We start from the raw sequence: 23,198 nt of genomic DNA on the forward strand, positions 1-23,198 counted from the left end.
AACAAGAAGAGTGGCTGCAGTGGACACCGGGATATATTTGGTGGGTTTAAATCTCTTTCCAGCGCTGTTGGGCATTCTGTAATGTCCACATTCCTTAATTATTTATTCCTATCGTTGATGCATAAATGTGTAGGTCTGTTCCGCCGCGCGACCCTTGAACTCGTATGGTTTCGCCAGTTCCTCGCAGCTATACCGTTAATTTTCACTAAAGGTTGATAGTCAGGCTGAAACACACGGCGCTGTAAAGACTGAAAATCCCACCCTAGCAATCCAACCCACTGCTGAGGTCACTGCACTGCTTGAAAGGTGGAGCCTCCGCTATGCAAATCCAAGAGGTGTAGAGCCTATGCTCCGACAAAGTGTTGCTGGTCTTGAAGAATTAACGTTGCTACATCGCATCCTAAAATATGCACAATCCACAGAAGTGAGTCAAGCGACATACTGTTGCCTGAATCAATGTGCAAAGAATGGTGAGAGAAGAAAATGTCAGTAGGATGTGATAAAACTGCATTGGCAATTAGAAAAGGCGGTAGGCTACGGAGTTTAAAAAGTAGGCAACTTAACAGTAAGTTCCACATACCATCTGCTGGTCAATATTGGTAGTGCATATTTAGAAAGTCAACCAGACAGCAATTGTATCGCTTTGCTAGTTAATGTCGACACAGTGCCACCATACTCTTACTAAAACGTGAACTGATATTATTGATAGAACTAGGTTAAGCCTGTTATTAGAATAGTGAGGCGGTTTGACATGCTGCATGCTTCACTCGACTCTAGTGTGTTACATACATAAGGGTCCGTGTGACACCACGGACATCTTATAACAGTACTGTTTGCACAACATCTCCCCCTCGTGGATGAAAATCAGATCTCATGAACAAATAAACTTTAGGGGGTACTTCTTGGGATTTCCTGTAATCTCTTTGTATGACTGAAAGTAAACTTATTGTAACGCTCTCTTCAATATTTATATGAATGACCTGTCTGAGCAACTGAGGGCATGCAGTGTGAACCTAGCGAAATTAGAACGTTCAAACCGGACATGGAAAGGTGGAGGAATAACGCAGTCCTCGTTTTGCGTTCACAACCACATTCACTAAGGGACGTGACGTATGTACTGCCTGCATGTGATTGGTCGATCAAACGGTGATTTAGGGTGTTTCCGCCCTGTGAATTTCCCTTTTTTATTGCTTTTGGGCTCGAGGTATTTATTTATAATTATTTAACGTGTACGCTCGTGAGCATTGAAGATAGCGGGTTATTTTTTCTAAATAGTTTGTCTTCTAAACAATGGCTTGTGAACTTTGATTGCTTCGCGTTGCGTTCTCGGCATTGAGGTAGGCTTTGTAATGACACTCTGTAAGATTGCGATCGTGAGTTACTGTGTTAAATATGTTAAATAGTTCTACCCGAAAAATACACGGAGAGGTTTGAGTAAGCTGCAAAATTCACTCCACACCTCTGTATAACGTCGTAACATTAATATATTGTTGTATGGAGTTGAAAGTCTGATATGGCATGGTGTAAAATCGTTGGTGTAGCCCTGTACATACTTAGCATTTAGTTTTTATTCGCATTCCCTTTGTTATCTTGTTTGTTATATGACTGCATACATACAGCAATATAGGCTAGGCCTACTATCAATGCTCAGTACTATGCTCAGTACTAGATCTTGTTTTCAAAATGCATGAAAGCAGTGGTTACCAATCTGGGTTTGTTTAAGCTAGTTTAATCTAACGTATCCTTAACCAGTATTATTTTTAAATGAATTTGTTTAACATTCTAATTCTTGTTGTATGATGCATGTGAATTAAATATTTCAAATCAGAATATATTAAATTCACATGTGCCGCATTGTTTTCTAAAGTTCAGAGGGTTATATGGGAAAGGGGCAATGTAATGTAATAAGACGATGTAATAAGCCTAAAACCTAACCTATAACCTAAAGGATATACACACTACTAGTGAACAATTTGTAAACTGACAAATTAGGCCGACAACAGTACTACAATACAACAATACTGTGCAGTATCACAAACACACATACAATTTTCCACAGTCACACACCAGCTCTGGAAGTTCCTTTACTGATTGTGTGTCATTGCATTACAGTTTGTATTGTACAACAGTCCTGTATGTATTATTGCATTTCATTTATTGTCGTATTGTGTAATGTAGTGTGTTGAATTGTGTACTACATGATATTACATGATGGTGTGTATTTTTTAGTATTGTGTTTACCCTGTTTTGTGCAGTGCTTGGTTTCACATTTTGTTTTGATTTTTGTTTGCTTGTGAATTTCCATTTGATAACCAACTACCCTCACCTTTTTCCTGGGCAGGAGACAGTGACCAGCTGATTGGACTGATTGCAAACAATCATCTGACTTGGCTGTGATTTCAGTGGTTTGCGGTGCACTCACTTCTGCTGTGAAATGTTTGTTTGTTGTGTCTTGTAATTGGGGTGCGGTGACGACTTGCAGGTGCCAAAGATAGGACAATGCCAAAGCGATTCCATTACAAACTCAAATACAGGTTTGCAGGCTCAATGTGCTACTGATGGGGGTGGGTGTGGCTACTTTCTTTTATACATACATGGGTTCTCAGTGTTTAACACAATGTTATGAGGAGGGGCAAGACACTGGCAGCCATCCACGTGAGATAATTTTTGACCGACAGCGGTTTCCAACAATCAGAGGTTGAGTTGTGCGCAGCTAAGCTTGTGCAGTCAGGTTATAAACAAAATTTAGAACTCATGTATAGGGATCTAGAGAGAAGACCAGATGTGACCAGACAGAGAAGAGACAGCACGGCGGAGAGGTCACAGCAGAGAAGGTGGAACAGAACGGAGGGCACGCCATTGGATTGTGGTTTCCACACAGGGTACGCAACGCTCTCAATCCTGCATCTGGGTCGTGGCTAAGCCACACCCACGCAACGTAAGTACGCTTTTGAAATACTTAGCGTACTAAATATTCTGCTGGCTGTGAAGGCTCTTCCCACTGCTGAGACCCTTTCTCTTTCTTTCCCCATTGGAGGCATCGGCCAGTGCCAGTGAAGTAAGGAGCAGAAACCGACTGCTGGAAGGGACGGTAACCTGGGCTTGTTGTGCTAAGCTCACTGCTTCTGCTGCTGACCCCTTGCTGCTTCTGCTGCTTACTCGCTTGCTGACTCTACTGATGCTGTCGTTTGCTGCTCTATTTAGTTGCTTTGCACAAACTGGGGTTTTAATTTGGACTTGATTGGACTTCCATTTTAGCATTGGACATTTAGGTGCATCTAACATGGAAGGTTCCCGCTTCAATAATGAACTGTTACAAGTTAAATTGTAACTTGAACTTTTTTGTCAGCTCGCGACTCTTCAGCACACCTGCAACTTTGTCTGGTCACGGACAAACACAAAGAAAAGAAAGAAACCAAGGTGACATGTGTTGTGTGAGATGTAGCAGTGGGAGCGTACCTATGTTCCCCGAGTCCTATGTTCCCCGAGTCCTATGTTCCCCAGGTCCTATGTTCCCCTGTCTTTGTATAAAACAGGGTTCTATGTTCCCCACATTCTATGTTTCCGAGTTTTCAAATTGTGCCCTTCCCAAAACTATCCCTAAACCTAACATGTCAATAATGCAATGTTTCTGAGTTGTAAATGTGTGCCCTGACCAAAACTATCCCTAAACCTAACCTGCCAGAGGTGCAACTACAACCTGCGCTTTGCCATGCGGCCGCAGTCTATTTGGAAGCAGCGGGGAACATAGAAACCTTTTTTGAAAAAAGGGTCCTAAGCTCCCCGGTTGGGGGGAACATAGGACCCGGGGAACATAGGGATGACCCCGTAGCGGTGAGACTAATACCTTGTAAACAGTAGTGTTCTTTACCAATACTAAAAGCTGTTTTTATTCATATTTTGATGCCATGTACAATTTACCCACTCTCTCCCCCTACCTCTACACGGCTACTTTCTCTGCAGCTGAAGCAGAAGCAGCAACAGAAGTAGCAGAAGATGTGTGTCTGGCTGTGGCAGTCCACCCATCAGGTCCTGAAGTAAGTAAGGAGGAGTAAGTCGAGGCTCCAGTATGCACAAACACAAGCCTGTTACGATTTGCCTGGGTTTTTTGTGAAGCACACAGCACAGTATAATGTGTGGTACAATGATTTTCTCAACCAAATAGTTTAAAAAAAAACATGTTTGCAATGTTTTTTTTTTAAGTTCTCTATTTATAGAAATACAACTGCATGTACAAAAAAATCAATAAGAGACAGAAAGGGACAGCACCACTGAGAAAACAACGTAGAACAAAGTCAACAACATTTAAGACATATAGACAACTAAAACCACTGACTACTCAAACCACTTGTAAACTGACCAAGGCCCATGTCTTCATAAACTCCAAGTAGGAGTCAAGTGGCAGGCATGAGATGCCTTTCACCAGCCTAAAGTCTTTTCTAACCATTTAGAGCGTGTTGGCACTAGGGACGACTTCAGGCAACTCCACAGGTCGACAAGGATTGTCCTTAGGACAATCCTTAAGGACAATCTTTGTCGACCTGTGGAGTTGCCTGAAGTCGGCCCTAGTGCCAACACGCTCTAAATGAAAGGACTTAAGTCTTCTTACTTCAAGAGCACCTACAGTTTGGAGTTTACTAAGTTGGAGAACAAGAGCGCTCAGTCAACCTTTTCCTTTTGTCTTTTCTAACCAGCCTGAAACAGGTAGGCCTACCGGTAGTCACTTACAAAGGATCAGTCCACCATTTTTTAAAATACGCTGACTTTTATATCTATTCTTCCATTTAAATTAACTTAATTTCTGTTCTTCCATCTGTTGTATGACTCTGGTGAGATCACTTCTTAGCATGTATCATTGGACCATGTATCATTGAACAAGATGGGACCTGTTGGGACCATTCAGTGTTTGATGCCATCTGGTTCAATGAAACATGTTAAGACGTACTGTTTTCAGACTATGAGAACGGCCCATTGTCATTAGATTGTTCAAAAACAACTGAATTGTTTCCTGCAAGAATTTTTTGTCATGTAGTCATCCAGCCAAATTTGGTTTCTTCACAGGTCTACATGGGAATCCCAAAGGCTGCCAGGCTCAACGGAGGAGGAGGAGGAGGAGGCAGGTGTTTAAAAGGTTTGGGTCTTGGTATACTTCCCTACACTTAGTTTTGAACCATTCATCCTCTATTTGTCAATTTAAGGTACATATGTATGGTTTTGGCATTGCTTGAACAATCTTCTCTGACTAGTTACACATACAGCATGGAATACAGCAATCATGTGTGTACAGTATGATGTATTAAAGTATATGTGAATATATAAAAAGAAAGAAGTCTACCGCACACTTTCTTGACTTTATGCTCCTTTTATCAGAGCGAACAACGCCTGAGTGACCCTGATAACGCACTGAGGCGAAACGCGTTGTTTGCTCTAATAAAACGAGCATTAAGTGAAGAAGGTGTACTTCTTGAAGGTAGACTCCTTTCTTTTGAAGTATTGAACAGTCCTGCATCTACCAGCACATAGGAGCTGTGCATGGAACTTTGAACTCTTGAATATATGTGAATATATATTAATTAATAATATACTTTGAACCTTTCAAAAGCAATATATACCATGGTGGTCCCATGTCAGGCGATCTATAACCCTTCCTTCATACAGGCTCCTTCTCTCAATGGTTGACCTTGCTTGTGATTGACTGATGCGTGTGATTGACTGATGCGTGTGATTGACTGAATGGGGGTTCATACACAAGGACATACAGTGCCATGTATATGTTTTTGCCCCCCAACTGATTTTTACTTGTTTTCTTTTACTTCTATTTGGCACACTTAAGAATTTGTCTTTATTTGAAAGGCCTGGTAGCAGCCAGACTTGGGTTGCTGTGAAATATACCTCAGTTGTCCAAAATAATATGATTAATCACAGATATTTCCTCATTCAACAAGGGGGGAACTTACTTTTTCACACAGGCTGGTGTAGGTTTATGGCATTATTCTCCTAACAAATGAAATGATCACTGAGAAACTACTGCATCTTATGTTTGCTTGGGTCATCCTTGTTTAATGTTTACATTTGTGTGGTGATCTGAAAATGTTAAGTGTGCCACATGTGCAAAAAAGTAAATATTCAGTACGCACGGTACTGTACAGTATGTCTAGCCTGGTTCACACCAACCTTAACCTTACATTCACACAGGCACTGAGGGTTGCTAAATGCATTGAGGACCATTGTTTGAGTGCGTTACAATATGCAGCCTTGCCTCCTCCACTTGTGCTTGTTTCCTCGCCCCGCCTCCTGGCCCCTCCTCCGTGGAGAAAACGATAAAGTTTCCCAGCTGTCAGCCTAGCCACAACAACTTTTGAGGGACTGTTTTTCATTCACCATCCCAATTGCAAATGAGAAAACGAGTTTACAATTGAGCTTTTGCANGATATTGAAATATAATGCTGTTGTCAGTGATGTCATCATGACATATTACTTCCTGGTACGAGGAAACAAGCACAAATGGAGGAGGCAAGGCCGCATATTGTAACGCACTCAGTGTGTTGTCTCTGACAAAGGTTCAGAATGGTCAACTTTTGATGACATACAGTAGCCTGGTTCACACCAGATGGTATGTGTGTAGCTTCGGCGCCCTCTGGCGGAGCAGAGCTACACACACTACCGTCTGGTACACAGCCATAGAGCACACTGCATCTCCAGCCAGAAAAAGACGGAGCATTTATTGCTTCCTGAGTGTTTTCCACCATAAAAGTTGCATTCTACCACATCTTTCAATGTCCTATGTCATTCACTCATTTACTTCCCACAGTCTAAAATCCTTCTGTCTACGGCTCTCTATTACCACAGCGCATCGACTTAGATGACCCCATCCCTCCAGCCAACTTCACCAGTCGCTCCCCATCTCATCAAGGAGGTAGGCTCTCCTGTGATCTCCTACATCATCACAATGCATAGACCATTCATCATTCTTAAAATACTATATTTAGGGGCCTGTACCAAAGAGAAATATGCGATAGTCTGAGTTTCTTTTGTGTTCATTTGTTGGTTAGTTTGCGGTGCATGTGTTTCTGTCCACCAGAGGGTCTAATCTATAATATTATGGTCTTACATTGAACAGTTATTGAACACATTTCATATCACACATATACGTATTTCACAGATTTCCAGGTGTAATTTTCCAATGAAGTGTGCCTACATAACCAAGACCATAGAAACGCATGCTGCCAACCACAGTAAGTGTAATGTTGACTTGACTGTGTGGTTGTTTTGTCTATAGCCATTGTATCATTGCCACTGCCTTCCAGAAGGAACCAACCAACATGACAAGGAATGGGTAAGAATTACTCTTTGACTGAGGGATCAACACCTGGGTTTCAATTGGTTTGAGAGAGAGTAAAAGGAATTGTAACTTCTTATCCATTCCTTGTCATGTTTTAGGGTAGGGTCAAAACAGTGGTGTAGTCCACAGTATATAGAACGCAGGTGCGCAGTATACCCACCTGAAAATGTCAGGGATTTCAGTATACCCACCTAAAATTGAATCAATATTAAGAATAGTATATATACACACATATACAGTATACCCCACCACAAACATGCTCAAATATACAGTATACCCACCACAAAAAGGTAAACTACTCACATAATACATAGCCCTATCTTGGGGACTTTTTCTCTCTCTCTCTCTCTCTCTCTCTCTCTCTCTCTCTCTCTCTCTCTCTCTCTCTCTCTCTCTCTCTCTCTCTCTCTCTCTCTCTCTCTCTCTCTCTCTCTCTCTCTCTTATTGACATGCTTTTTGTGTCTGTATTGTGTTTCATTTCTTTTGTTACTAACAGTCTGTTTTGGTTTTAGATGTATGTTTGGGATTTTAATTTATAATGCTTGTAAACATCTAGCCTGCCTATTTTGGACACCAGATGGAAATTAGCCTTTGGGCTACAATCTGGCACATTTACATATATGTATATGTATGTTTATGTTCATTAATGTGCAATGTCCTGAAGAAATAAATGAATTGAATTGAATTGAAACTACACCACTGGATCAAAATATTACAATATGCCATATTTTGTGAGGTCTTGTGAGCTGTAGTTTGAGGAATTCTGGAATGCTGCAGTAGAATGCTCTCATACATCAATAGGTGCAGGTGTTCCACAGTTGCAGTCCATTTGGCTTGGAAATGTTATGATGCATTAAAAGTAATTATTATACAGCCCTATACGATGTTGCAAGAACATCCTTTCACTTAAAATGCGCTTTCTCAATATTTGGATGTAAGTATTTCTTGATAACTGCCTGTTGCACTATTAATGCCCGCTGCTGATGGCAATGAGGTTTGTCACTTCAGATTCGAATCGACATTATCTCCTAAATTGTTGCCTACATTTTGTGCATATATCATTCCAACTATGCTGCTCAGTGATGAACTACTGTCCTTTTTTTGCTTGTTGCCCCTCCCCCATTTCTTTTTCAGATGAAAACTTTGGAAAATGTCCCCGGAGAGTACTTGTAGGTTTGAGGAAAATCGCCTGTGCCTGTTTTCAGCGCAAATTCCAATTTTTGCTTGAGGCTGCCTTGCTTGTTGAGACTGGTATTGCTGCTTGTATATTGGGAAGCATCTACTTGGTCCTTGTTCAGTGGACCAGTTATTCAGAGGGGATATTGTTTTTGTTGCGGGACAAGTGGTCAGTGATATGTGGGGTGGGGAAAAAATATGTATTACATATGAGTGTGACAGCAAAAGTTATTGGGTGCAATCAGACACATTTTGTCAATAGCTGTACACCTATGCAACTTTGGGCGTGTCCATAAGGGTGCATCTGGTAGCAGTGTGCGGTGTGATCTTACATTGTGATTGATTTTAATAACTGCTTTGTGATATACAACCTGGATTAGGTGCCATCAAAGTTCATTGTAAATAATGTGCGTGGCCCCCCTATTTCTCAGTTAATGCAAAATCACATCAGTCATTTGTGCCTGCACAGACAGTTGAATATTAACTGTAGTGTTTCTTTTCATCTGCTTTGTGTGTGTAGTATCTTTCACAGGTGTGTGAAGAGTCAACCCCGAGAGATTGCCTACTGACATGGACGCTATCAAAACAATAAAGAATACTAAAATGCATAAATTGTGAGCTGCTCATTTGTTTATTTGCCCTTGCCTATATGAATACAGAATACGGGTCAGGGCCAAATGAGCCCCAGATAGGAAACGGATCAGGGCCAAATGAGCCCCAGGTAGGAAAAGGATTAGGGTCAGATGAGCCCCAAATGTGTAATATGGATCACGTTTCTTATCCACGTTTTGGTAAGCTATCTATCTGATCTAGGCCAGTTGTGGCCCTCATCCATTCTTGATCCAGCGCTGCGCTGGGTAGTTGTAAACGAGACACTGGGCCAGGTCCGTTTTGCTGATCCTGCCCTAACACTAGTCAACATCTGCCCCGGATCCTGTCCAAAAATGCTGTCTGAGGTGTGCACAAGTTGGTCTCTCAGTGACTGCATCCCCCTACATGAGATGTGAAGTAGTTCATCACCAGAGATTTTGACTTCCTGACTCCCTGAGCCAGACAACAGATAAAATGCAATTCAAAAGGCTCTACTGTATATCAATGGAAATAGTACTATAGAAGCTTGGGCTTCTGGGCCCTTGGCGTTTTGACCCCTGGGCATAGGCCTGATAGGCTGTTGATCTGATCCATCCTTGTTCAGTGCACATGTCACAAGGGCCGGATCATGCGATTAAAAGTACACTATTGGGCGATTGAGCTAGTCTGTGGGGTTCAAGGAACTCTTCTTGACCAAAGGATATAAAAAGCCTTTATTCAAACAAGGCTATTTTAATTTTAAAACGTGATCAGGGACCCAGGCATAGGTGCACAGAGCCTTCTTCAGCGTATACTTTTGTGTGTTTTCCTATTTGTAGGTCGTATTTCACACATTTCTTTGGTGATTTTGCATGCCTTCAATCTCTCAAAACAAGCATAGGCCTATTTAGACTGAAGTTAACTGTGAGTTGAGTCAGGGGCAGAAGAGACCTAAAATGTACCTAAAATACCCTTTTGGCATTCAACAGGCAGGCTACAAAAGTATTATACTATAATATTATAATATGATATTCTATACTTAAGCCTACCACACTGAAGCCTGCAGACCGCTTTTGCTACTGATTATATTCACACCCCAGATACCCCAAAACCCACTTCAAAATGTTTATTTTGAGTTGTGCAGTTAGGCATAATAGTTGTGCCACTCTGAAATCAATGACTATTCAGTATTTTGATGTGAAATATGACACATTTTGGAAATGTACAGACAAGTAATTTTTCCACTTATTTGTGTTTGTAGCCAACAAATCTTCTCTCAAAGTCTCCTTCTCTCTCTTAAAAATCCATATTCTAGTGAAATCAATCAGTGGGTGTGTGCTGCTAACATGAACCTATATCCATGCAGAGATTCTTGGAAATAATGTTGGCAGCAAAGAACCATGACTTAGTATTTACAAGTCAATACATCCTATAAAAAACACTTAAACATCCACATAAGTAGGCCTACTTCAATTCACAAGTCGATGTGTGCTGTGCTGAATTTTAAAAAAATTCAGACATATAAGGATGGTTGGAAATACATCATTTTGGCAGTGAAGGGCTATGACTTTTGATACATATAAGTACTTTCATAATTCAAAGACAACTTAAACATCATTATTTGTAGTAGAATTGACAAGTTTAAGTATACTGGGCTGAATTAAAACCGTTTTCAGACATTTCATTCAATGTAGTCACTGCAGGGCAGCCGAGAAGTTTGGAAATACATCATTTTTAGATGATTTTTTGCACATTTAAGTCAATAAATCATTCAAAATCCATTGAAACATCCACATGTGTACATAAATTGATACATTTATGTGTGCTGGGCTAGAATTAAACAATTTCCAGTCAGTGGAATCAGTGTGACCACTGTGGAGCAGCAGAGATGATTGGAAATACATCATTTTGGCAGCAATCTACTATGACTTTTTATACTTGTAAGTACATAAATCACTAAAAATCCACCCATACATCCAAATATGTACTTGAATTGATAGATTCATGTGTGCTGTGCTTAAATCAAACCATTTTCAGGCATTTGACTTACATTAGCCACTGTGGGGCAACAGAATTGCTTACAAAGCGTCATTTTTGCATGTTACGGTTATGACTTCTAATGGTTAAAAATTATTATAAATTATTTAAAATATCAAAACATTAATATTTTGAGTGATATTGATGCAGAAATGTGTGATCTACAAAAAAAATGTATTTTGTACCAATTTTTGAATGCTTTTTCAATGCTGAGTCCAAAGACATCCTAAAAAGCTATCAGTGAAAGAGCAGCCGGGCCATTTAGGGCTTGATATGCATAATGCCATTTTTTTCACTGAATGTCAGCATATGGCACACATTTTGATAGAGTCCATAGTGATAAACTTGTCTGTAAAATATTAGGCCTCTACGTGCTTGTATGTTGCTGGGAGGCGGGGCCAAAGTTCAGAAACATGAAATTTCAAGGGGGCGCTATAGAGTCTGTGAACATAGAAGTTGTAATTTTTCTTCACTTTCCTGTTCTGTGTGATACATAGATCTCACATACCAAATTTCAGGCATCTACCTCATTAGGTGTTGCCAGTAGGAGGGGCCAAAGATGAGGAAAAATGCGAAAAAAGTGAATTTCTAGGGGGCGCTACTGAGTCTGCAAATGTTTTGGCTGCATTTTGACTGCACTCATATGTTCATTGTGACTTATATAAGTGACATTTCCAATCTGAAGTATGTATGTACTTCTGTATGTCAAGGGGGTGTGGCCAAAGTTGTGAAAAATGGAGAAAATGCATGAAATTGTAGGGGGCGCTATGGAGCCTGTGACTATGAAAGCTGTAATTTGACTTTACATACTTATTATGTGACGTACAAAGATGTCACATGCCACATTTGGTATCATCAGGTTGTTCTGTGTTGCCAGTAGGTGGCGCTAAAAGATGGGAAAAAATGAATTTCTAGGGGGCGCTATTGAGTTAAACAATGAGTAATCAACCATTAGACTCCTATCCCATATTTTGTTTGACACATTGATGTCGCACACCAAATCTGGTCATCCTATGATGAAACAAAGTTAGAGACGCTAACCCTAACCCTAAGGATCACAAATCCCATAGGCTGGATAGCGTATGGCAGGGGTGGGGAACCTTTTTCATTCAAAGAGCCACTTCAAATTGCTCCAAGGACTGTAGAAGTCCTCAGAGGGCTATGAATACAAACCAGGATTTCCCCCTGAACTTCAGGCTTATATGGAAGGCGGCCACCTTTACACAGACCCCACCTTCTCTAGGACCCTATAGTTTAGTTTTATTGCAAATGGAATTTCTAAGATTCCTTTACAAAATGACAGATTTCATGTGACGCTGCTTAACATCAAAATTATGTCGGGGGGGGGGGGGGGGGGGGGGCTCTGAATAAAACACCTTCAAAGGCCACAAATGGACCGCGAGACATAGGTTCCCCACCCCTGGTATGGTAGGCCTTTTAGTTCACCCACTTATTGAAAACAAAAATGGGCACGTGGAACAGATGTTGGCGTTAGAGATTACATAATTTGTCCAGAAAAGTATGAAACGTCTAACTGCTTGATTGATGCTGGAGGCAAAAATAAACTCATAACTAGGGAGTTCTACAGAGCATACAGTACAGTAAATTGCAATTATGTCTTTATGTCTTCTGAGATGATGTCTTTAAATGTGCACTGTGTAATATTTGTAGCAATATTTACCACCACCATCAAATTCGAGTGTTCATCATGCATGAAAAGAGGGATCTTCTCCATGTCCGCCACTTTGAATGTCCAGAAATACATTATAGTTACAGCCTACCCTTTTTCATTTTCACGTATTTTTAGTATAGGCCCCATCCAAGCATTATTCATGAATGTCCATATAATTTGACCATCCTGCAGTTTGGCCTTACGAAGCTCACTAACCTTGACCAAGGAGCACACTGTCAAGGAGAGTACAACATAAAGACACATATAGTAGGCTAAGTGTTAAAGTTTTGTGCATGAACTCAAACTTGTTTAATTACTTCCAAAAACATGATGTAAAAATACCAAAATGCGAAAGAATTTCATAATATCAAATGATAACTTTTGTGTAAACCCTACATTATTCACAATAAGGAAAATACAAAAATGTGGGCCACTGTGACCCTTCCATCATGATGACAATAATTTCACAAATGAAGTGCTCAATTAAAATAAAATCATTTACAATGTTCTGATGTATTGGGACAAATAATGGTAAATACTCAAGGTTGAATATATTAGATTAATTTTAATGATGCAGAAGGGAATAATAATAATAATAATAATGAACACAAATACACAAATTCCAATATTGCAAGGGGAAAAAAAGTCATCCACACTACTGTACAGTGCACAGTAAACCAACAAGGTGCAAAAGTGTTCAGATGAAATAACTTGGGGTGGATCATAGTGTCCTAAAATCTATCCATCCAGTGTTGCTGTATAGTGCAGAGTATTAATAAAAATACAGCAAATAATATCAGTCTAATTACAAGGAAAAGGTGACTTATGACAAACACACACACACACACACACACACACACACACACACACACACACACACACACACACACACACACACACACACACACACACACACACACACACACACACACACACACACACACACACACACCTGATCTCACATAATTCCATGGAATGGACACGGATGTTTGAGGAACCGGAAGTGTTTTCCGTGATGGACTCACAGAAGTGCTTTCTATATTCCCACAGGACTATGTCAAGTCTATCATTACAAAATAGATACCACGTTCTAATACTAAACAAAAGAATGTTAGTGGGAGGGTGGCTGATGGATGACATGTCCAGGGTGCAGCCAAGGTTGTCAGCAGCTGGACAGGCTTTGGGCCAGGCCATTCATGGTGCAGCTCTTTCTTGCCGTCGCACTGCTCCTCTAATTACACCTGAAAAAAAAAAACGTAACATGACATGAGTAATTCTGATGATATACACAGGAACAGTACAACAGCAGCAGCAGCAGCAGCAACAGCAGCAGCAGCATCAGCACAAGTTACATCACTGTAATGTTACAGTACAACAAATACACCAAAAGCAACAGAAGTGTACAAAGTAATATACTTCACATAAAAGAGTGGCGGTAATCAACGTCATCCTGCATATTCCGCCACACAGGGCTCGCCCGTGACTTGCCAGTCAATGTTCAGTGCAACCAATACTATGATTTGCCAACATGCCGTACCATCACACACAAGGCTCACATGCATGTCAAGCAGCCTGTGCTTATGCTGCAAAACAAAGCTCGAAAAGTCATTATCTCTTACCACACACGCGCACGCACACACACACACACACACACACACACACACACCACACACACACACACACACACACACACACACACACACACACACACACACACACACACACACACACACACAGAGTGCGGAAACAAAATAAACCTCTGTCCTGGCTTTCCTTACGAATTGACTATAAAAGTGGCATCACTTGTACAATATTTGTTAAATTAATTGACCTCTGAAGACCAATTGAAACTACAGTGGGGTTTGGATGACAGAACATTTGGTAATTCCATTTCACAAGGACCTTATAACATTCTCAAGTCCAAGCTTAAGCCTGGCAACACTTTTTTTGTTTTGTCAATGGAAGTGTCAAAAAGTCCTCAAAGGTTTGATGTGTCGTGCTTCACACACATCAGAGACGCACATGTGCATCATGGTCTTGTCTACACATACAGCTATTGCGTTACATTATATTACACTTATCTGATGCTTTTATCTAATGTGACAAACAGTTAATATTTTTTAGGGTATTGGTTATAGTCCCTGGAGCAATGTGGGGTTCTGTGCCTTGCACTTCAGCCATGGATTAAGGTGTAGGTAGAAGTCCAACTCCCTAGTAGAAGGTAGGTAGAAGCTCTCAAGAAGTACCACTCCCAGATTGAAAGACCATCTCCCTAACCACAATGCCACGTTTTACCCATGGAGGACAATACTTAGCTCACATTCAGGGTTCCCACACCTAGGTTGATGAAAAAGGAACACAAGCTTTTATAGCCGCGATTGTATGTGGATGAAGCTGTGGGCTCACCTGAGGTGTAAGGTCACATGATTCGCCAGAGGCTGGCTGCTGAGATGGAAGGACGTCCACACCTCTCACAAGCCCTGGCAACACACACACACACACACACACACACACACACACACACACACACACACACACACACACACACACACACAATAAAGGCTTTAATAATGTTACCACATTGATTGCCACAATTACAACTGCAAGACAAATATGAAAACCCTCTGTCATCCAGGTCATGATTGCAATTTACTACTATTGCTACTTTGACTTAACGATTAAACAATTTAGATAAATGGACCGCCATAATAATGTGTGTCTAGAACCATCACACAGGGAACTCAATGTCTTGACAAGCCCCGTCGAAACCATTCTCTCTTTGTGTGGCGTCACGGACTGCTGTACACTGCTCAGTACTGTAGCCATACCTGAACTCCACACACTCTTTAAAACACATGGGTATTGAACCTGAACTCTTCTGAACATAAGGACATTTTAAAACATACGTTTGTGAGACAATTACATGACCAATGAGTCATGGCAAACTTACTTTTGGTAGAAGCTGCTGATCACAACAGGTCTGATTTCCATCTGAAAGACGTGTTCCTAATCATAAGGGCAGGTTTTGTAGTACCTCAAGCACGATCTACAAGACACAGTCAAGATTTACGATGACCTTTTAATATAAAAAAGTAAAGACATAAAATAAGAGACAGTGATAGACAGTCATACTAGAACCCTTTGTGTCATAAAAAACTTGACTATATATTTTTAAAAAATTGCCTGTATTTTTTAACTAAATAAATAAATGAAGCAAAACATGAGATGGGAAAATTGGCCATTGTGCACAACTCAACCTCTGCTTGTTGGAAACCGCTGTCTGTCAAAAAATGAGCTCATGTGGTTGGCTGCCAGTGTCTTGCCCCTCCTAACAATACTGTGTTGATAAACATGGTGAACCCATGTATAGAAACGTTTGAAACATAAAACTCACCAGCAAATAATTAGTGGTCAACTCCTTTCCTGTAACAACATAAACAGGGTTATGGATACAAAACAAAAGACACCAAAATAGAAAGGCTTTCAATATATATTGATGATTGTTTAAAAAAATACTTGTCCAGACAGCAGATAGTCAGAAAGTCAAAGAGACAGACAGACACACAAACACATGCATGAGTCATGTGGCATGGCCCTGTGTGGGGCAGTGCTGACCTATGAGGTAGTTGATGTAGTTTTTTCTCATCTTGTCCAGGTTCCATCTGCAGCACCATGTGTACGGGGGCCAGGCTCGACAGGCTCCCCTCCTCCATCTCCTGCTTATACGACTGCAGGATGAGCAGGCCCAGAGTTGCTGATGTTCCTGTGCACCTGGGGGAGAGAGGACAGAGGGAAAGCTCAGTTCCCTTACTTCAGGAGTGGGAAAACTTTTTTCATTCCTCCAAGGGCCGTACTATGAACACAAACAAGGATTTCCCCCCATAAATTCATATTCGAGGATGCCACCTTTGCAACAGACCTTAACTAGGTCCCCTGAAAATATAAATTAATTTTAATGCGATACAGTTTCACAAGAAATACAGTATGATATGCTTTGTAAAAAATAATAGAAATTGCATTTGCATTACAGTTATGTCTGGGTCCGGATAAGACGACCTCAAGGGACGTAAAACGCCCTTGGTCAAATGAGATGTATGGGATGCAAAAATGATGAGAGAAAAATGAGAGAAGTGGCATGTATGTAACCTCACCCATGGCTTGACCTGGCCACGTAACAGCAGAGATGACCATCTTCAGGCAGTCCATGATGTCCTGGTAAGATGTTATACCTATGAATGACAAGCTGCCATTACTACCAGATGACCTCATTGTTAATCAAAGCAGAAAACCTCAAAAGGTGGGTTTCAGGCCGATCAGAATGGAGCCGGTGCTGGTGCCCACACCAGTTACGTTCTGCACTAGTGCTTATCTGTGAACCGCCCATGTTCATACCGGGCACTGAACTTTTTCCGCACAGGACGACTGTGTTATCCGGATGAACCGGTTGTCGGCCATGGTGCCGTCACGTTTCGCAGAGAAAAACCAAGTATTTTGTAGTTCGCATTGTGAACCAGGTTTCCGGTTCGCGAACGACAAGATCTGTGGCGTGAACACGATGGCTGGTTCGCGATTAGGTGCGGGAACGGGCACTGACACGGCTCTCAGTCGGCCTGAATGCACCAAGAGAGCACCTGTCCACAACACCGTTTAAACCCTCCTCCACCTTAGTTTTCTTCAGGGAAAAATGCCTCCGCAGTAACAATGGGGCACCAAGTCACGCCCTTCTACTTCCGAGTCGTGGGACTGAAGCTCTCAAAATCTTTAATGGGAGTTAATGGAGCGAGTCAAGCTAAATCCTCATCCCGTTTGGCATGTGCTCCGGATTTCACATACTGTATGATGGCAGTGAATTTTTAAGGTTTGGATTTGCACCGTAAGACCACTCATTTTAGGCACGCAAGAAAGGTTATTTTAGCTTTCGCGCAAAACTGTGTTAGAGACTATAACGTGCGCCTCGCATATTTGACGTGAACCGAGGCACAGTCAACCCTGCCGCTGCTCTGCAGCTGAAGTGGCTGCACGTCAGACATGCGACTTCTGTTGTGTAGTCCAAATAATTACATATTTTTGCACGCACACAACTCAAAAAACGCTTGCCAAGTGAAGTCGACAAACACACCATTGGTTATCTTTAATTCTGAGGTATAGCATATGTGTGATCGGCAGAGGAATGTGAGGGGAATCGGAAAATAGCTTTGATCAGTCCATTAAAGCCCAGTCAAGTTTTGGCTTTCCCAGCCCCACGAGCCGCCTGGAAGGGGTGGAGACTTAGGGGCCCCATAAATACAATATGATCATGACAAACAGATACAGCAATAATTTAAAGAAATCTCCTTGGCCGTCGTCGTTATCATCTAGTGTCATTAACATACAGCATCAGAAATTTTAAAAGCAGACTTACTGTTCGCATCTTGACCCAGAGTTCAACTGTGAATTCCAGATCCCGGCTCCAGTCCAGGCCCACAGTGCAGTGCTGTAGATGTTAATGCTCTTCTGTTGGGTGGGAGTGACTGCCTTCTCCTCCTTAAGGGCCTGCTGCAGGACCAACAACAGAAGTATTGCTTGCTGCATTAGCTTGCTGGCTTGTGTCAAAGCATACTGAATGTGCCACAGCATGTGTGCTTGACTTGTCTCACACTAGAGGCACCATAGCACCTTAACTTTCTAAGGGCAACTAACTTACCTCTGCCACTTTCCCCCACTGGGCCATGGCCGTTTTTAGCAATGTTCTCCAGTTCTGTGGGGAGAATGAAAATACCAAATTGAAACATGTTGCACGAGTTTGTACATAGACAGAGAAACACATACAGCTCGAAATGGATATCACAAATCTGCCATGTTTTCATTCTAACAAAGGTAAATTCACTGAGGAGCTGATTCACCTGTCTTGACTACTGATTGGCTGATTGGATACATTTTATGGCAGTTTTTTTATCCTTCTGAGCTCAGGATGGGCATCTTCTTCTGCTTTGAAAGAAGCATGTAAATAGCATCCATTATTAATATTACACTTACATGAGCATCATAGTAGTGTTACTTTATTGAAATTAAGCCATTAAGGTTTGCTTTTATTATGAATATAAACAAGTATAGAAGTATGCCTGCCCAGTGCTTGCTCACCAGTGCAGCTTCAGAGGACTGTGGTGGCATCTGCAGGATCTTCTCCATGTTGCTCCACCTGAAGACATCGACAATGCTGCACTACGACTCGATGATGTTCTCCACCTGCATGGTGCCAAACAGGTTATACTGCACATAGCCCTTGGTTTCCACCTGCACAAAACAACAACACAAAAACACATAAAATGGCTAAATAGTAACCGCAAACTGAAGTGGGAAAATAATGGTGAAAGAGATTTCAGTAAGACAAGAGTCAGCACATTGCAACTCATGTTATGCTTGCTCTGCACAAATGCTCTAGACCAATAATATGACGTTTTGTGGGAGGGCCATACTGTTTGACAAAAACAGAAAGTGACAAGGGGGGCCTACCGTAGCTTAATGGTAGGGCACTTGTCTACTATGCGGCCGACCCTGTTTTGAGTTCGGCTCTGGTCCTTTGCCGACCTTTCCCCATCTCTCTCCCAACTCGCTTCCTATCATTACTACACTGTCCTATCAAAATAAAGGCAAAAGCCGCCCAAAAATAAATAAAAAACGAATGTGATAGCTGGCTAACTAATATCTTGCTACAGATGCGTGGTGTCTCTTCTGGTGCACCTTCATCAGTTTATCCAAGCTTATGAAGGATTACTTGTCTTCTGTTGTCCCTGCCCTTATTCTGCTGAAAACCTATCCAACTCAGACTTGTATGATGCAGATGGGTCTATGACATGTAACGGAGGCTAACCAGCAGAGTTGGCGTGCAACGTTGGTAAACCTCCCTCCTAAAGCCTCATACAGTGTTGATGCCGTTGGACCGGGAGACTGGTCTCTTGGTCCAGCGGTATCGTACTGTGTCTCCCATTGCCGGACCGTTGTAGTTGACGAGGTCACACGTTCGTGCCCCGGGGCATAAATAGAGTAAAAAAACAAAACAAAACAAAACAAAAAAGACAAATGAAACTTCAAAAAGAAGTTTAGTGACATACAACTATATTCTTTCGACTAAAATGACCTGGATGAATGATAATCTTCAATGAAAGCCCAGTATTGAGATGCAGACTATGAAAGCCCAACTGGGAAACTCCAACTCCCATTGTCATTGTGACACAGCACTCCACAGCACACAAGTGAACACTGCACACAACGAAATTGCAATTATGCCTCAACCCTGCAAGGGGGCAGCCCTCAATGGCGCCCCTAGGGAGCAGTGCGGCGGGACGGTACCATGATCAGGGTACCTCAGTCATGGAGGAGGATGGGGGAGAACACTGGTTGACTACATTCCCCCACCAACATGTCGGGTCGGAAGTCAAACCGGCATCCTTTGGACTACAAGTCTGAAACCCTAACCTCTTACCCATGACTGCCCATAGTATGATTATGGTCAAATGTACACGACTAGTCAGAGAGGCTAATTAAGCACTTTTACTGTGAATAGTGTACAGCTTGATAGCAGTGACTTTGTTGCCAGTGGAGATGGGCTCTACACCAAACCATACCATGCCCAGGGGGGTCACTCATGTCACAGCGTACCCAGAGAGGATCGGCAGTGGGACACCTGCCAACGTAATTACATACTGGAACCAGCTCATTGTGTACCACGACAAGAACCGTCTGTGGTAAATACATGGGAAAATAACAGCATGGTGAAGGTAAATGCACAAGCCAATACAGAGGAAATTGAGACTACGGAAACAGTGATGATTATGGCCATATACATTCTTTTGACAGAATGTTTTAAACATGACAAAGCCGTATACATTTTTAAGGTTCCTTTTTAGGTTAACTTTGTGAATATATAGCATTTATGTGTAATGCTATTCTACTGTAGTCCCAAATGTTACCTTGCTGTCTTCATTGGCAGTGGTTGAGGAGGACCGATGACCCTCTTCTGTTCCTCACCAGTTTCCTTTGGATCATGCAGGTCATCGCTCAGAGTCTTCAGTTTCTTCCATGTCCTTTCCATTTTCTTGCTTCAACTGGAGATGGGGGTGCTTGAGTAAAGTGATGCAGACAATCAAACAAAATAATATGAAAATGCCAGGTCCCTAATGAATTCAGACATAGGCTACATTTCCCAATAGCATTTCCCAAAAGCCACCTAATCTCAAATACACGCCTGATTCTTTCGTGACTCAGCCAAATACAATTCCGTGATATTATTTGGTAGGCTATATTACGTTATGCAATTGTATATGTGATTTTTATTTCACACTTTTAGTTATACTAGGAATAGAGTTCAATAATTAGATAACATTTAGACAGGTTAGTGTAGCTACTAAATTTAGCAATGCAGATTCTCACAAGATTTTTGTACACGAAGCTCTCAAAGTTCACAAGTCATTGTTTAGAAGACAAACTAATTAGAAAAAAACAAGATTTTAAATGCTCACGAGCGTACACGTCAAATATAAACAAATACCTCGACCCCAAAAGCGATTAAAAAAAGGTAAATTCACAGGGCGGAAACACACTAAATCACCGTTTCATCGACCAATCACATGCAGGTAGTACACACGTCACGTCCGTTAGTGAATGTGGTTGTGAACGCAAAACGAGGACTGCGTTATTCCTCAGTTGAAGCCACGGGTACTGTGCAAGGACGCTAGGTTAGATAGTTAAGGGGCGGGGTTGTCCGGCCGAAGTCCGGACAGGTGGTCACCCTATTTGGAGTTGTGTGTCCCATGTCCCGAGCAAACTCTCTCGGGACACAAATATGTCCCGGTTTCGGCCACCCATCGATTACGCCATGTCTATCAGGGTAAATATATGGAAAAGATTACATGTTTACCTGCCACAATTAATGGCAGCCAGTGCTTGTATAGAAAGTCTGAAGGAGTCAGTTGCAATTTGTCATTCCGACCTCTAAAATTGCCAAATATTGTCCTTCAGTCACGCACGGAGTGTCCCGGTTTTAGACTACAAAAATCTCGTCACCCTAACCCTACCCCTCCCTTGTCTTACGCTGTATTGTGTATTGTGTAGGCCTCTAACGACAGCATTTCCATACCGTCATCAACACAACAAGCACAAAACCTTTTTTTCTCCATGAGCCTGAGCCTCGTTGCGCTAGAAAAAAGGCATATGGGCACCGTAAAATCCATAGCAGCGACTTCAGAGAAGCGTGTCAATGGAGCGCAGCGGTCAGATACAGATTGACTCTACCAGCATCAGTACAATATCTTGTTGAAAACTGAATGTATAATTGAGGGCCATAAATCCTCCTTTTTTTTAAAAAACATCTCTGGCCTACACCAACGAAAATCACGGTCTGACCTGTATTATTCTGTCGGGAGAGAAGATTTATTGCATTCCAATGTTTGTGTTGACTATCCTACACCAGAGAAAGTAAAGCGGTTGTAGTAACACAAACATTGAATGAACTAACGGACCTACCTGCACTTTTCGGTGTATCCAAAGCTGTGGCTTAACACAAACAACGGGAAAGTAGCCTACATGTTCTGACTACACTTGTCGGGGCTGTGCTGTGTTTGTTTTGACTTCCTTGAACGAGAGGGAGGAAGTGACGAATGACAAAATCTCGGCCAACTACTATGTCAAAATAAATGTGTACTTCAAAGTAAAACACGTTACTAATACTAGTACTACCATATCATGACAATAACAATAACAACAATACGTTTGAAAGAAAATACATTTTCAAAGAGCCACCCCATCATATAAAGTAATGTAAAAGTCACCCAATTATTGGCAAGGAATGGCAGTATGTATCACAACACCATGCATGCTATTATGATGTTGTGTTATAATAAATTATTAAAGTTGGGTAGGCTACCTTACTCTATGCTGGTATGATATAGACTACTTTTAATGCATAGTCTATAAACCTCTGTATGACGCATGCTTTCCCCTAGCTTAAATTACATATCATTCTTTTTTATTATTATTATTATTTTTATGTTTATTTAATTTGTTTTATTTTATTTTATTATTATTTTTACCTTATGTTTTATCTTAATGTTTTAAATGTTTTTTTTTACTCTAATTCATTTCCTTCTTTGTTCCCTGTTTCCTTTCATTTACATTTGTTAACTTTGTGAAGCACATTGAGTTGCACCTGTGTATGAAATGCGCTATATAAATAAACTTGCCTTGCCTGGCCTTGCATAGCCTGCAATGACTGTATTGGGCTGTGCATGTTATTATAATGCCGTTATGCTTATAAACCAGAGGTTTCCAATCCCAACCTTTTTGGCATGAGACCCCATTTTGACATCCCAAGGTTCTGGGACATCTGGCATACACATTTTTTTCACGGCAAAAATTAAAACATGA

General features: G+C 41.3%; 1 protein-coding gene, 1 long non-coding RNA gene and 1 other non-coding gene across 8 annotated transcripts; 1 reads left to right on the forward strand and 2 right to left on the reverse strand.

Annotated features, from left to right (window-relative positions):
- The first annotated feature begins 2,718 nt into the window (after positions 1 to 2,718).
- On the forward strand, positions 2,719 to 9,119 carry LOC134443403 (uncharacterized). Of its 2 annotated transcripts, none has more exons than XR_010033656.1 (6): positions 2,719 to 3,420; positions 3,964 to 4,037; positions 5,062 to 5,131; positions 6,850 to 6,916; positions 7,163 to 7,235; positions 8,477 to 9,119. It is a non-coding gene; the product is annotated as an uncharacterized LOC134443403 (long non-coding RNA). The 2 variants fall into 2 exon arrangements; XR_010033657.1 differs by having other exon boundaries at positions 2,719 to 3,091.
- Positions 9,120 to 13,399: 4,280 nt separating this feature from the next.
- On the reverse strand, positions 13,400 to 21,384 carry LOC134443404 (uncharacterized). 5 transcript variants are annotated; one of them, XM_063193194.1, is made up of 11 exons: positions 21,207 to 21,384; positions 20,747 to 20,896; positions 18,918 to 19,070; positions 18,481 to 18,534; positions 18,199 to 18,332; positions 16,949 to 17,026; positions 16,314 to 16,568; positions 16,192 to 16,220; positions 15,748 to 15,843; positions 15,204 to 15,277; positions 13,400 to 14,038 (listed from the first exon to the last, which is right to left on the reverse strand). In XM_063193194.1, the coding sequence occupies exons 3-8, from the start codon at positions 18,963 to 18,965 to the stop codon at positions 16,202 to 16,204; spliced, it is 588 nt and encodes a 195-aa protein (XP_063049264.1). In that variant the 5' UTR covers positions 18,966 to 19,070; positions 20,747 to 20,896; positions 21,207 to 21,384; the 3' UTR covers positions 13,400 to 14,038; positions 15,204 to 15,277; positions 15,748 to 15,843; positions 16,192 to 16,201. The 5 variants fall into 5 exon arrangements, with proteins under 5 accessions (XP_063049264.1, XP_063049260.1, XP_063049263.1 ...); XM_063193190.1 differs by lacking the exons at positions 13,400 to 14,038; positions 15,204 to 15,277; positions 15,748 to 15,843; positions 16,192 to 16,220 and having other exon boundaries at positions 16,237 to 16,568; positions 21,325 to 21,384; XM_063193193.1 differs by lacking the exons at positions 13,400 to 14,038; positions 15,204 to 15,277; positions 15,748 to 15,843; positions 16,192 to 16,220 and having other exon boundaries at positions 16,237 to 16,568; positions 18,199 to 18,329.
- On the reverse strand, positions 15,512 to 15,636 carry LOC134443408 (small Cajal body-specific RNA 14). The gene has a single exon (XR_010033658.1). It is a non-coding gene; the product is annotated as a small Cajal body-specific RNA 14 (non-coding RNA).
- Positions 21,385 to 23,198: the final 1,814 nt, after the last annotated feature.

This window comes from Engraulis encrasicolus, unplaced genomic scaffold (genome assembly GCF_034702125.1).
Source record: "Engraulis encrasicolus isolate BLACKSEA-1 unplaced genomic scaffold, IST_EnEncr_1.0 scaffold_319_np1212, whole genome shotgun sequence".
NCBI lineage: Eukaryota > Metazoa > Chordata > Actinopteri > Clupeiformes > Engraulidae > Engraulis > Engraulis encrasicolus.

What these genes read in the sequence shown, in the direction of transcription:
- LOC134443404 (XM_063193190.1), bottom strand. Translation starts at nt 18,965, where the DNA reads ATGGAGAAGATCCTGCAGATGCCACCACAGTCCTCTGAAGCTGCACTG. An exon ending in AGTCCTCTGAAGCTGCACTG is followed by an intron (nt 18,535 to 18,917) that starts GTGAGCAAGCAC and finishes TTCTCCCCACAG; the next exon opens with AACTGGAGAACATTGCTAAA. An exon ending in AGTGGGGGAAAGTGGCAGAG is followed by an intron (nt 18,333 to 18,480) that starts GTAAGTTAGTTG and finishes TTGGTCCTGCAG; the next exon opens with CAGGCCCTTAAGGAGGAGAA.